General features: G+C 46.5%; 1 protein-coding gene across 2 annotated transcripts in view; it reads left to right on the top strand.

Annotated features, from left to right (window-relative positions):
* LOC144486846 (rho-related BTB domain-containing protein 2-like) overlaps positions 1 to 14,264 on the top strand; it is a 289,061-nt gene that overhangs the window by 18,682 nt on the left and 256,115 nt on the right. For both annotated transcript variants that reach the window (XM_078204866.1, XM_078204867.1), the window contains exon 3: positions 9,768 to 9,871. In XM_078204866.1, the coding sequence (XP_078060992.1) occupies positions 9,768 to 9,871 (104 nt within the window). The remainder of the gene's footprint in view (positions 1 to 9,767; positions 9,872 to 14,264) is intronic.

Below are 14,264 nucleotides of genomic sequence, written 5' to 3' on the forward strand. Positions count from 1 at the left end.
TCCACCAATAAAAGCTAACACACTGTACGCCTTATTAACAACCCTATCAACCTGGGTGCCAACTTTCAGGGATCTATGCACGTGGACACCCAGATCCCCCTGTTCATCCACACTACCAAGTATCTTACCATTAGCCCAGTACTCTGTATTCCTGTTACTCCTTCCAAAGTGAATCACCTCACACTTTTCCGCATTAAACTCCATTTGCCACCTCTCAGCCCAGCTCTGCAGCTTATCTATGTCCCTCTGTAACCTGCCACTTCCCTCCGCACTGTCTACAACTCCACCGACTTTAGTGTCATCCGCAAATTTACTAATCCATCCTTCCATGCCCTCATCCAATTCATTAATAAAAATGACAAACAGCAGTGGCCCCAAAACAGATCCTTGCGGTACACCACTAGTAACTGAACTCCAGGATGAATATTTCCCATCAACCACCACCCTTTGTTTTCTTACAGCGAGCCAATTCCTGATCCAAACCACTAAATCACCCTCAATCGCATGTGTGCGTATTTTCTGCAAAAGCTTACCATGGGGAACCTTATCAAACGCTTTGCTGAAATCCATATACACCACATCAACCGCTTTACCCTCATCCACCTCTTTGGTCACCTTCTCAAAGAACTCAATAAGGTTTGTGAGGCACGACCTACCCTTCACAAAACCGTGCTGACTATCCCTAATCAAATTATTCCTTTCTAGGTGATTATAAATCCTATTTCTTATAATCCTTTCCAATACTTTGCCCACAACAGAAGTAAGGCTCACCGGTCTATAATTACCAGGGTTGCCCCTACTCCCCTTCTTGAACAAGGGGACAACATTTGCTATCCTCCAGTCTTCTGGCACTGTTCCTGGAGACAATGACGACCCAAAGATCAAAGCCAAAGGCTCTGCAATCTCCTCTCTAGCCTCCCAGAGAATCCTAGGATAAATCCCATCCGGCCCAGGGGACTTATCTATTTTTACCCTTTCCAGAATTGCTAACACCTCCTCCTTATGAACATCAATCCCATCCAGTCCAACAGCCTGCATCTCAGTACTCCCCTCAACAACACTGTCCCTCTCCAGTGTGAATACCGACGAGAAATATTCATTTAGTGCCTCTCCTATCTCTTCAGACTCCACGCACAACTTCCCACTACTGTCCTTAACTGGCCCTAATCTTACCCTAGTCATTCTTTTACTCCTCACATACCTATAGAAAGCTTTAGGGTTTTCCTTGATCCTACCTGCCAAAGACTTCTCATGTCCCCTCCTGGCTCTTCTTAACTCTTTCTTTAGGTCCTTCCTGGCTAACTTGTAACTCTCAAGCGCCCTAACTGAACCTTCACGTCTCATCTTAACATAAGTCTCCTTCTTCCTCTTCACAAGAGATTCAACCTCCTTAGTAACCCACGGTTCCCTCACACGGTAAGACACACGGTAAGACAGACGAACTTAGGGCCTTAATGCTCACGAGGAATTTGGATGTGGTTGCGGTGACAGAGACTTGGTTGAAAGAGGGACAGGACGGGGAGCTGAATATTCCGGGGTACAAGTGTTTTAGGCGAGACAGAGGAGGGGCCAAAAGAGGTGGGGGAGTAGCAGTATTAGTTGGAGAGCATATTACAGCGGTGCAGAGGGAGGACAATTCAGAGGGGTCATGTAACGAGCCACTCTGGGTGGAGCTTAGAAACAGGAAGGGCGCAGTCACTATGTTGGGGGTGTACTACAGGCCCCCCAACAGCCCAAGGGAAGTGGAAGAACGGATATGTCAGGAGATACTGGATAGGTGCAGGAAAAATAGGGTTGTTGTAGTGGGAGACTTCAATTTCCCTGGTATAGACTGGAAATCGCTGAGAGCTGGGACTGAATGGGGAGGAATTTGTAAAATGCGTACAGGAGGGTTCTTTGGAACAATATGTAGATAGCCCGACGAGAGAGGGGGCTATACTGGACCTAGTACTGGGGAATGAGCCCGGTCAGGTCATCAAAGTTTCGGTAGGGGAACATGTGGCAAATAGTAACCACAATTCTGTTAGCTTTAGGATAGTGATGGAAAAGGATGAGTGGTGTCCCAAGGGTAAGGTGGATTGGGGGAAGGCTAACTTTAGTGGGATTAGGCAGAAATTGGCAGCTGTTGATTGGGAGAGGCTGTTTGAGGGTAAATCCACATCTTTATCAAGAATTTATCAATTTTTTTGAAGACGCTCAACGTCTCGGCCTCCACAGCCCTCTGTGGCAATGAATTCCACAGACCCACCACTCTCTGGCTGAAGAAATTTCTCCTCATCTCTGTTCTAAAGTGACTCCCTTTTATTCTAAGGCTGTGCCCCCGCGTCCTAGTCTCCCCTGTTAATGGAAACAACTTCCCTACGTCCATCCTATCTAAGCCGTTCATTATCTTGTAAGTTTCTATCAGATCTCCCCTCAACCTCCTAAACTCCAATGAATATAATCCCACGATCCTCAGACGTTCATCGTATGTCAGGCCTACCATTCCTGGGATCATCCGTGTGAATCTCCGCTGGACCCGCTCCAGTGCCAGTATGTCCTTCCTGAGGTGTGGGGCCCAAAATTGCTCACAGTACTCCAAATGGGGCCTAACCAGTGCTTTATAAAGCCTCAGAAGTACATCCCTGCTTTTGTATTCCAAGCCTCTTGAGATAAATGACAACATTACATTTGCTTTCCTAATTACGGACTCAACCTGCAAGTTTACCTTTAGAGAATCCTGGACTAGGACTCCCAAGTCCCTTTGCACTTTAGCATTATGAATTTTGTCACCGTTTAGAAAATAGTCCATGCCTCTATTCTTTTTTCCAAAGTGTACGACCTCGCACTTGCCCACGTTGAATTTCATCAGCCACTTCTTGGACCACTCTCCTAAACTGTCTAAATCTTTCTGCAGCCTCCCCACCTCCTCAATACTACCTGCCCCTCCACCTATCTTTGTATCATCGGCAAACTTGGCCAGAATGCTCCCAGTCCCGTCATCTAGATCGTTAATATATAAAGAGAACAGCTGTGGCCCCAACACTGAACCCTGCGGGACACCACTTGTCACCGGTTGCCATTCTGAGAAAGAACCTTTTATCCCAACTCTCTGCCTTCTGTCTGACAGCCAATCTGGCATGTGGGAGTCTTTTAAGGAACAGTTGTTAGGGCTACAGGACAGGCATGTGCCTGTAAAAAAGGATAGGAAGGGTAGGATAACGAGGGAAATTGAGGGACTGGTCAAAAAGAAAAGAGAGGCGTAGGTTAGGTCCAGGCAGCTAAAAACGGAGGGAGCTCTGGAGGAATACAAAGAAAGTAGGAAAGAACTCAAACGGGGAATTAGAATGGCAAAAAGGGGTCACGAAATGTCCTTGGCAGACAGGATTAAGGAGAATCCCAAGGCATTTTATTCATACGTTAGGAACAAAAGGGTTGTCAGGGAAAGAATCGGACCTCTCAGGGACAAAAGTGGGGAATTATGCTTGGAGCCCAAAGAAGTAGGGGAGATCCTAAATGAATACTTTGCGTCGGTATTCACAAAGGAGAGGGATGTGTTGACTGGGAGTGTCTCGGAGGGGAGTGTTGAACCGTTGGTGAAAACCTCCATTACAAGGGAGGAAGTATTAGGTTTGTTAGAGAATATAAAGACTGGCAAATCCCCAGGGCCTGATGGAATCCATCCAAGGCTGCTCAGGGAGACGAGAGATGAAATCACTGGGCCTCTGACGCAAATCTTTGTCTCGTCACTGGACGCAGGTGAGGTCCCAGAGGATTGGAGGATCGCTAATGTGGTCCCGTTATTTAAGAAGGGTAGGAAGGATAACCCAGGTAATTTGCCTGAATGCACGAAGCATTCGGAACAAGGTAAATGAGTTGATGGTGCAAATCAGCACAAGTGGGTACGATCTAGTGGCCATTACAGAAACGTGGCTGAAAGGTGACCAGGACTGGGAGATGAATATCCAGGGGTATCAGGCGTTTAGGAAGAATAGACAGGAAGGAAAAGGTGGTGGGGTCGCGCTATTAATAAGAGATAATATCAGGGTAGTACTGAGGGATGACATAGGCTCTGAGGAACAAAACGTGGAATCATTATGGGTAGAGATGAGGAATAGTAGAGGGAGAAAGACACTAGTAGGTGTGGTATATCGGCCCCCAAATAATAATGTTGAGGTAGGGAGGGCTGTAAACAAGCAGATAAGGGATGCGTGTAAAAACGGAACTGCAATAATCATGGGGGACTTCAACATGCACATTGACTGGCAGACTCAAGTCGGTAAGGGTGGAATGGAGGAAGAGTTCTTAGAATGCTGTCGGGATAGTTTCCTTGAACAGCATGTTACGGAACCGACGAGGGAACGAGCTATTTTGGATCTGGTATTGTGTAACGAGGTAGGTAGAATTAAGGATCTTATTGTGAAGGACCCTCTTGGGTCTAGTGACCACAATATGGTCGAATTTCTGATTCAGATGGAAGAGGAGAAAGTTTGGTCCCAAACCAGTGTCCTCTGTTTGAACAGAGGGAAATATGATAGGATGAGGGATGAATTGGCTAAGGTAGACTGGGAGAGCAGGCTGGCAGGTAGGATAGCTGAGGAACAGTGGAGGATTTTTAAGGAGATCCTTTTCAGTTCTCAGCAAAAATATATTCCAGCAAAAAACAAGGATTGTAAGAAAAGGGAGAACCAGCCGTGGATAACGAAGGAAATAAAGGAGAGTATTAAAATAAAAACAGCTGCGTACAGAGTGGCCAAAAATAGTGGAGAAACAAGTGATTGGGAAAAATTTAAGAAACAACAAAGAGAGACTAAGAAAGCGATAAAGAAAGGAAGGATAGACTATGAAGCGAGGCGAGCAATTAATATAAAAAATGATAGTAAAAGTTTTTATAAATATATAAAAAGGAATAGAGTGGCTAGAGTGAATGTTGGACCCTTGGAGGACGAGAGGGGGGAGTTAATAGTGGGAAATGAGGATATGGCTGAGTCTTTAAATAAGTTTTTTGTGTCGGTCTTCACGGTGGAGGACACAAATAGTTTGCCAAATATTAACGATAGAGGGTTGGCAGCAGGAGAAATACTTAATACAATTAATGTTACCAGAGAGGCAGTGCTGGGTAGACTAATGGGACTGAAGGTGGACAAGTCCCCGGGTCCGGATGGAATGCATCCCAGGGTATTGAAAGAAATGTCAGAGGTAATAGTGGATGCGTTAGTGATTATTTATCAAAACTCGTTGCATTCTGGGGTAGTGCCGATTGATTGGAAAACGGCTAATGTTACGCCGCTGTTTAAAAAAGGAAGGAGACAAAAGGCGGGTAACTATAGGCCGGTCAGCTTAACGTCTGTAGTAGGGAAAATGCTGGAATCCATTATTAAAGAGGAGATAGCAGGGCATCTGGATAGAAATGGTTCGATCAATCAGACGCAGCATGGATTCATGAGGGGAAAGTCGTGCTTGACGAACATGTTGGATTTTTATGAAGATGTGACGAGGGCGGTTGATGGAGGAGAACCGGTGGATGCGGTGTTTTTGGATTTCCAAAAGGCGTTTGATAAGGTGCCCCATAAAAGGCTGCTGAAGAAGATTAGGGCACACGGAGTTGGGGGTAGTGTGTTAAAGTGGATTGGGGACTGGCTATCCGACAGGAAGCAAAGAGTCGGAATAAATGGGTGTTTTTCCGGTTGGAGGAAGGTAACTAGTGGCGTGCCGCAGGGATCGGTACTCGGGCCGCAACTGTTTACCATTTATATAGATGATCTGGAGGAGGGGACGGAGTGTAGGGTAATGAAGTTTGCAGACGACACAAAGATAAGTGGAAAAGTGAATCGTGTGGAGGACGGAGAAGATCTGCAGAGAGATTTGGACAGGCTGAGTGAGTGGGCGAGGATATGGCAAATGGAGTATAACGTTGAGAAATGCGAGGTTATACACTTGAGGAAATAATAACAAATGGGATTACTATCTCAATGGAAACAAATTAAAACATGCTACCGTGCAAAGGGACCTGGGGGTCCTTGTGCATGAGACGCAAAAGCCCAGTCTGCAGGTACAACAGGTGATCAAGAAGGCAAATGGGATGTTGGCCTATATTGCGAAGGGGATAGAATATAAAAGCAGGGATGTCTTGATGCACCTGTACAGGGCATTGGTGAGGCCGCAGTTGGGATACTGTGTGCAGTATTGGTCCCCTTATATGAGGAAGGATATATTGGCATTGGAGGGAGTGCAGAGAAGGTTCACCAGGTTGATACCGGAGATGAGGGGTTTGGATTATGAGGAGAGGCTGAGGAGATTGGGTTTGTACTCGTTGGAGTTTAGAAGGATGAGGGGGGATCTTATGGAGACTTGTAAGATAATGCGGGGGCTGGATAGGGTGGAGGCGGAGAGATTCTTTCCACTTAGTAAGGAAGTTAAAACTAGAGGACACAGCCTCAAAATAAAGGGGGGTCGGTTTAAGACAGAGTTGAGGAGGAACAACTTCTCCCAGAGGGTGGTGAATCTCTGGAATTCTCTGCCCACTGAGGTGGTGGAGGCTACCTCGCTGAATATGTTTAAAGCACGGATGGATGGATTCCTGATCGGTAAGGGAATTAAGGGTTATGGGGATCAGGCGGGTAAGTGGTACTGATCCACGTCAGATCAGCCATGATCTTATTGAATGGCGGGGCAGGCTCGAGGGGCTAGATGGCCTACTCCTGCTCCTATTTCTTATGTAATTATAGGCCGGTGAGCTTGACATCCGTGGTGGGGAAGTTGCTGAAGAGGATTCTTAGAGATAGGATGTATGTGCATTTAGAAAGGAATAAACTCATTTACGATAGTCAGTATGGTTTTGTGAGAGGGAGGTCATGCCTCACTAACCTGGTGGAGTTTTTTGAAGAAGTGACCAGAATGGTTGACGAGGGAAGGGCCGTGGATGTCGTCTCTGGCCTTTAGTAAGACGTTTCACAAAGTCCCTCATGGTAGGCTGGTGAAAAAGGTTGGATCTCATGGGATAAAGGGGGAGGTGGCAAATGGGTGGAGAACTGGCTTGGTCACAGAAGACAGAGGGTGGTAGTGGACGGGTCTTTTTCCGGCTGGAGGCCTGTGACTAGTGGTGTTCGGCAGGGCTCTGTATTGGGACCTCTGCTGTTTGTGATTTATATAAATGATCTGGAAGAAGGTGTAACTGGGGTGATCAGTAAGTTTGCGGACGACACAAAATTGGCAGGGCTTGCAGATAGTGAGGAGCATTGTCAGAAGCTACAGAAGGATATAGATCGGCTGGAAATTTGGGCATAGAAATGGCAGATGGAGTTCAATCCTGATAAATGCGAAGTGATGCATTTTGGTAGAAATAATGTAGGGAGGAGCTTTATGATAAATGGCAGAACCATAAAGGGTGTAGATACGCAGAGGGACCTGAGTGTGCAAGTCCACAGATCCTTGAAGGTGACGTCACAGGTGGAGAAGGTGGTGAAGAAGGCATATGGCATGCTTGCCTTTATAGGACGGGGCATAGAGTATAAAAGTTGGGGTCTGATGTTGCAGATGTATAGAACGTTGGTTCGGCCGCATTTGGAATACTGCGTCCAGTTCTGGTCGCCACACTACCAGAAGGACGTGGAGGCTTTGGAGAGAGTACAGAGGAGGTTTACCAGGATGTTGCCTGGTATGGAGGGGCTTAGTTATGAGGAGAGATTGGGTAAACTGGGGTTGTTCTCCCTGGAAAGACGGAGGATGAGGGGAGACTTAATAGAGGTGTATAAAATTATGAAAGGCATAGATAGGGTGAACGGTGGGAAGCTTTTCCCCAGGTCGGTGGTGACGTTCACGAGGGGTCATAGGTTCAAGGTGAAGGGGGGGAGGTTTAACACAGATATCAGAAGGACATATTTTACACAGAGGGTGGTGGGGGCCTGGAATGCGCTGCCGGGCAAGGTGGTGGAGGCGGACACACTGGGAACGTTTAAGACTTTTCTAGATAGCCATATGAACGGAGTGGGATTGGAGGGATACAAAAGAATGGTCTAGTTTGGACCAGGGAGTGGCACGGGCTTGGAGGGCCGAAGGGCGTGTTCCTGTGCTGTATTTTTCTTTGTTCTCTTGTTCTTTGCTCTCTCAGTCATTAATATAAAGCACAAATAGCAGAGGACCAAGCACTGTGGTTGCTAGCGGAGTCCCTGTGGCACTCCACTAGCAACCTGCCTCCAGTCCGAAAATTTTCCATCTACCACCACCCTCTGTCTTCGACCAGATATGATGTGGCGATGCCGGCGTTGGACTGGGGTAAACACAGTAAGAAGTTTAACAACACCAGGTTAAAGTCCAACAGGTTTCTTTGGTAGCAAAAGCCACACAAGCCTTCGGAGGTCCAAGCCCCTTCTTCCTTCTTCGATCAGATAGCCAGTTACCTATCCAATCGGCCAACTTTCCCTCTATCCCACACCTCCTTACTTTCATCATAAGCCGACCATGGGGGACCTTATCAAACGCCTTACTACAATCCATGTATATGACATCAACTGCCCTACCTTCATCAACACACTTAGTTGCCTCCTCTGAAAATTCTATCAGATTTGTGAGGCACGACTTGCCCTTCACGAATCCGTGCTGACTATCCCGGATTAATCCGCATCTTTCTAAATGGCCGTAAATCCCATCCCTAAGGACCTTTTCCATCAATTTACCAACCACCAAAGTAAGACTAACCGGCCTATAATTACCAGGGTCATTTCTATTCCCTTTCTTAAACAGAGGAACGACATTCGCCATTCTCCAGTCCTCTGGCACCATCCCCGTGGACAGTGAGGACCCAAAGATCAAAGCCAAAGGCTCTGCAATCTCATCCCTTGCCTCCCAAAGAATCCTAGGATATTTTTCATCAGGTCCAGGGGACTTATCAACCTTCCGTTTATTCAAAACTGCCAGGACATCGTCCCTCCGAACATCTATTTCCTCCAGCCTATTAGCCTGTAACACCTTCTCTTCCTGAAAAACATGGCCCCTCTCCTTGGTGAACACTGAAGAAAAGTATTCATTCATCACCTCGCCTATCTCTACTGACTCCATACACAAGTTCCCACTACTGTCCTTGATTGGCCCTAACCTCACCCTGGTCATTCTTTTATTCCTCACATAAGAGTAAAAAGCCTTTGGGTTTATGAGAGGCATGGACTGAGTGGATAGTCAGAAGCTTTTTGCCAGGGTGGAAGAGTCAATTACTAGGGGGCACAGGTTTAAGGTGCAAGAGGCAAGGTTTAAAAGGGATGTACGAGGCAGATTTTTTACACAGAGGGTGGTGGGTGCCTGGAACTCTTTGCCGGGGGGAGGTAGTGGAAGCGGATACGGTAGTGACTTTTAAGGGGCGTCTTGACAAGTACATGAATAGGATGGGAATAGAGGGATATGGTCCCCGGAAGCGTAGGGGGTTTTAGTTAAGTCAGGCAGCATGGTCTGTGCAGGCTTGGAGGGCCAAAGGGCCTGTTCCTGTGCTGTAATTTTCTTTGTTCATTACCTCAATCAGGGAGCTCATACTCCAAGAGGCCCACCTCATGGATCTCTTTGAGGTCAATACACTGTTGCTTTACAGTCATAAACCTCAGTATATGCAGGCATCCAAACAAACTCAGAGACTTACAGGAAACTTTTTCAAAGTGAAAGCCCCTTTTTCTTAATTCACAAGTACTGCAATCCAATTTGAACTTAAACTTACAGCGATACCTTATTCCGAACATAGACAAATATAAATCACTTCAAACTATACTTACTGACAATGCTAATTCCATCTTTGTGTTGGGAAGGTTCTGGAACGATCCCGCGATGTTGTTGATGAAATTCCTGTTTCGCTTCGTCTGTGGGATACATTTGGGGATCACCATAAGGATCGTCGCTTTGCCTATGGCAGGTAGGCTGCTCTGTCAATGTTGACCATGAGTATCGATGTCTCTGGCTGCCCAGCACTTATTGCCCATCTCTAATTGCCCCTTGAGGAGATGGTGGTGAGCTGCCTTCTTGAGTCGCTGCAGTGTCTGAGATGTAGGTACACCACAGTGCTGTTAGGGAGGGAGTTTCAGGATCAGGGCGGCACGGTAGCACAGTGGTTAGCACTGCTGCTTCACAGCTCCAGGGACCTGGGTTCAATTCCCGGCTTGGGTCACTGTGTGGAGTTTGCACATTCTCCTCGTGTCTGCGTGGGTTTCCTCCGGGTGCTCCGGTTTCCTCCCACAGTCCAAAGATGTGCGGGTTAGGTTGATTGGCCATGCTAAAATTGCCCCCTCGTGTCCTGAGATGCGTAGGTTAGAGGGATTAGTGGGTAAATGTGTAGGGATATGGTGGAAGGGCCTGGGTGGGATTGTGGTCGGTGCAGACTCGATGGGCCAAATGGCCTCTTTCTGCACTGGAGGGATACTATGATTCTATGATTTTGACCCAGTGACAGTGATGGAACGTCGATATATTTCCAAGTCAAGATGGTGAGTGACCGGGTGGGAACCTCCAGGAGGTGGTGTTCGCAAAGAACTATAGAAATGATACAACGCTGAAGGAGGCCATTCAGCCCACTTGTCCATGCCGACCCAAAGACACCCACCTTCCTGCACAGGCCCACAGCCCTGTAGCTTACAGCACTGAAGGTGCCGATCCAGGTACCTTCTAAAAGAGTTTAGGGTCTCTGTCTCCACCAGCAACTCAGGCAGTGAATTCCAAACACCCACCACCCTCTGCGTTCTTCCTCATGTCCCCTCTACACCGACTACCACTTATCCTGAACCTGTGTCCCCTGGTTTTTCCTCCTGTCGATGCTCTCCGTACTCCTCATAATCTTTTACACCTCTATCAGGGCTCTGTGCGTTAATACACAAAGCAGTCGCAATAAAGTGGATGAACTAATCGCGCAGATAGATATAACTGGGTATGCTATAATTGGGATTACAGAGACATGGCTGCAGGGTGACCAGGGTGGGAATTGAATGTCCCAGGGTATTCAGGATTTAGGAAGGACAGGCATAAAGGACAAGGTGGTGGAGTGTCATTGTTGGTTAAAGAGGAAATTAACACAATAGTGGGAAAGGATATTCGCTCTGACAACGTGGAGTCTGTATGGGTAGAGTTGAGAAATACCAAGGGGCAAAAAGCATTAGTGGGTGTCATATACAGATCCCAAACTGCAGTGGTGATGTTGGGAATGGCATTAAACGCAAAATTAGAGATACATGTGATAAGGGAATACCGGTGATCATGGGTGATTTTAATCTGCACATAGATTGGGCAAATCAAATTAGTCACAATGCCGTAGAGAAGGAATTCCTGGAGTGTAACAGGATGGTTTTCTTGACCAATATGTGGAGGAACCAACCAGAGAGCAGGCCATCTTAGACTGGGTACTGTGTAATGAGAAGGGAATCATTGCCAATCTAGCTGTACGACACCCCTTGGGGATGAGCGACCATAACATGAGAGAATTTATCAAGATGGAGAGTGAAGTAGTTGATTCCATAGAACCATAGAAAATTACAGCTCAGAAACAGGCCTTTTGGCCCTTCTTGTCTGTGCCGAACCATTTTATGCCTAGTCCCACTGACCTGCACTTGGACCATATCCCTCCACACCCCTCTCATCCATGAACCCGTCCAAGTTTTTCTTAAATGGTAAAAGTGACCCCGCATTTACCACTTTATCCGGCAGCTCATTCCACACTCCCACCACTCTCTGCGTGAAGAAGCCCCCCCTAATATTCCCTTTAAACTTTTCTCCTTTCACCCTTAACCCATGCCCTCTGGTTTTTTTCTCCCCTAGCCTCAGTGGAAAAAGCCTGCTTGCATTCACTCTATCCATACCCATCAAAATCTTATACACCTCTATCAAATCTCCCCTCAATCTTCTACGCTTCAGGGAATAAAGTCCCAACCTATTCAATCTCTCTCTGTAACTCAGCTTCTCAAGTCCCGGCAACATCCTTGTGAACCTTCTCTGCACTCTTTCAACCTTATTTACATCCTTCCTGTAACTAGGTGACCAAAACTGTACACAATACTCCAAATTCGGCCTCACCAATGCCTTATATAACCTTACCATAACACTCCAACTTTTATACTTGATACTCCGATTTATAAAGGCCAATGTACCAAAGGCACTCTTTACGACCCTATCCACCTGTGATGTCACTTTTAGGGAATTCTGTACCTGTATTCCCAGATCCCTCTGTTCAACTGCACTCTTCAGAGTCCTACCATTTACCCTGTACGTTCTACTTTGGTTTGTCCTTCCAAAGTGCAATATCTCACACTCGTCTGCGTTAAATTCCATTTGCCATTTTTCAGCCCATTTTTCTAGTTGGTCCAAATCCCTCTGCAAGCTTTGAAAACCTTCCTCACTGTCCACTACACCTCCAATCTTTGTATCATCAGCAAACTTGCTGATCCAATTTACCACATTATCATCCAGATCATTGATATAGATGACAAACAACAATGGACCCAACACCGATTCCTGCGGCACACCACTAGTCACAGGCCTCCACTCAGAGAAGCAATCATAGAACATAGAACATAGAACATTACAGCGCAGAACAGGCCCTTCGGCCCACGATGTTGCACCGACCAGTTAAAAAAAAAAACTGTGACCCTCCAACCTAAACCAATTTCTTTTCGTCCATGAACCTATCTACGGATCTCTTAAACGCCCCCAAACTAGGCGCATTTACTACTGATGCTGGCAGGGCATTCCAATCCCTCACCACCCTCTGGGTAAAGAACCTACCCCTGACATCGGTTCTATAACTACCCCCCCTCAATTTAAAGCCATGCCCCCTCGTGCTGGATTTCTCCATCAGAGGAAAAAGGCTATCACTATCCACCCTATCTAAACCTCTAATCATCTTATATGTTTCAATAAGATCCCCTCTTAGCCGCCGCCTTTCCAGCGAAAACAATCCCAAATCCCTCAGCCTCTCCTCATAGGATCTCCCCTCCATACCAGGCAACATCCTGGTAAACCTCCTCTGCACCCTCTCCAAAGCCTCCACATCCTTCCTGTAATGTGGGGACCAGAACTGCACACAGTACTCCAAGTGCGGCCGCACCAGAGTTGTGTACAGTTGCAACATAACGCTACGACTCCTAAATTCAATCCCCCTACCAATAAACGCCAAGACACCATATGCCTTCTTAACAACCTTATCTACTTGATTCCCAACTTTCAGGTATCTATGCACACATACACCTAGATCCCTCTGCTCCTCCACACTATTCAAAGTCCTCCCGTTAGCCCTATACTCAACACATCTGTTATTCCTACCAAAGTGAATTACCTCACACTTCTCCGCATTAAACTCCATCCGCCACCTCTCGGCCCAACTTTGCAACCTGTCTAAGTCTTCCTGCAAACTACGACACCCTTCCTCACTGTCTACCACACCACCGACTTTGGTGTCATCAGCAAATTTGCTAATCCACCCAACTATACCCTCATCCAGATCATTAATAAATATTACAAACAGCAGTGGCCCCAAAACAGATCCTTGAGGTACACCACTTGTAACCGCACTCCATGATGAATATTTACTATCAACCACCACCCTCTGTTTCCTATCCGCTAGCCAATTCCTGATCCAATTTCCTAGATCACCCCCAATCCCATACATCTGCATTTTCTGCAGAAGCCTACCATGGTGAACCTTATCAAACGCCTTACTAAAATCCATATATACCACGTCCACTGCCTTGCCCCCATCCACCTCCTTGGTCACTTTCTCAAAAAACTCAATAAGGTTAGTAAGGCACGACCTACCTGCCACAAAACCATGCTGACTATCACCTATCAATTCATTACTCTCCAAATAACTATAAATCCTATCCCTTATAATTTTTTCCAACATCTTGCCGACAACAGAAGTGAGACTCACCGGTCTATAATTCCCGGGGAAGTCTCTGTTCCCCTTCTTAAACAATGGGACAACATTCGCTAACCTCCAATCTTCTGGTACTATACCAGAGGCCAACGACGACCTGAAGATCAGAGCCAGTCCTCCACAACCATTCTCTGGCTTCTTCCATTGAGAAGTCTCACAACACCAGGTTAAAGTCCAACAGGTTTATTTGGTAGCAAATACCATAAGCTTTCGGAGCAGAGCTCCTTCGTCAGATGGAGTGGATATCTGTTCTCAAACGGGGCACAGACACAGAAATCAAATTACAGAATACTGATTAGAATGCAAATCTCTACAGCCAGCCAGGTCTTAAATGTACAGACAATGTGGGTGGAGGGAGCATTCAACACAGGTTAAAGAGATGTGTATTGTC

Source organism: Mustelus asterias, unplaced genomic scaffold (assembly GCF_964213995.1).
Source record: "Mustelus asterias unplaced genomic scaffold, sMusAst1.hap1.1 HAP1_SCAFFOLD_490, whole genome shotgun sequence".
Taxonomy (NCBI): domain Eukaryota; kingdom Metazoa; phylum Chordata; class Chondrichthyes; order Carcharhiniformes; family Triakidae; genus Mustelus; species Mustelus asterias.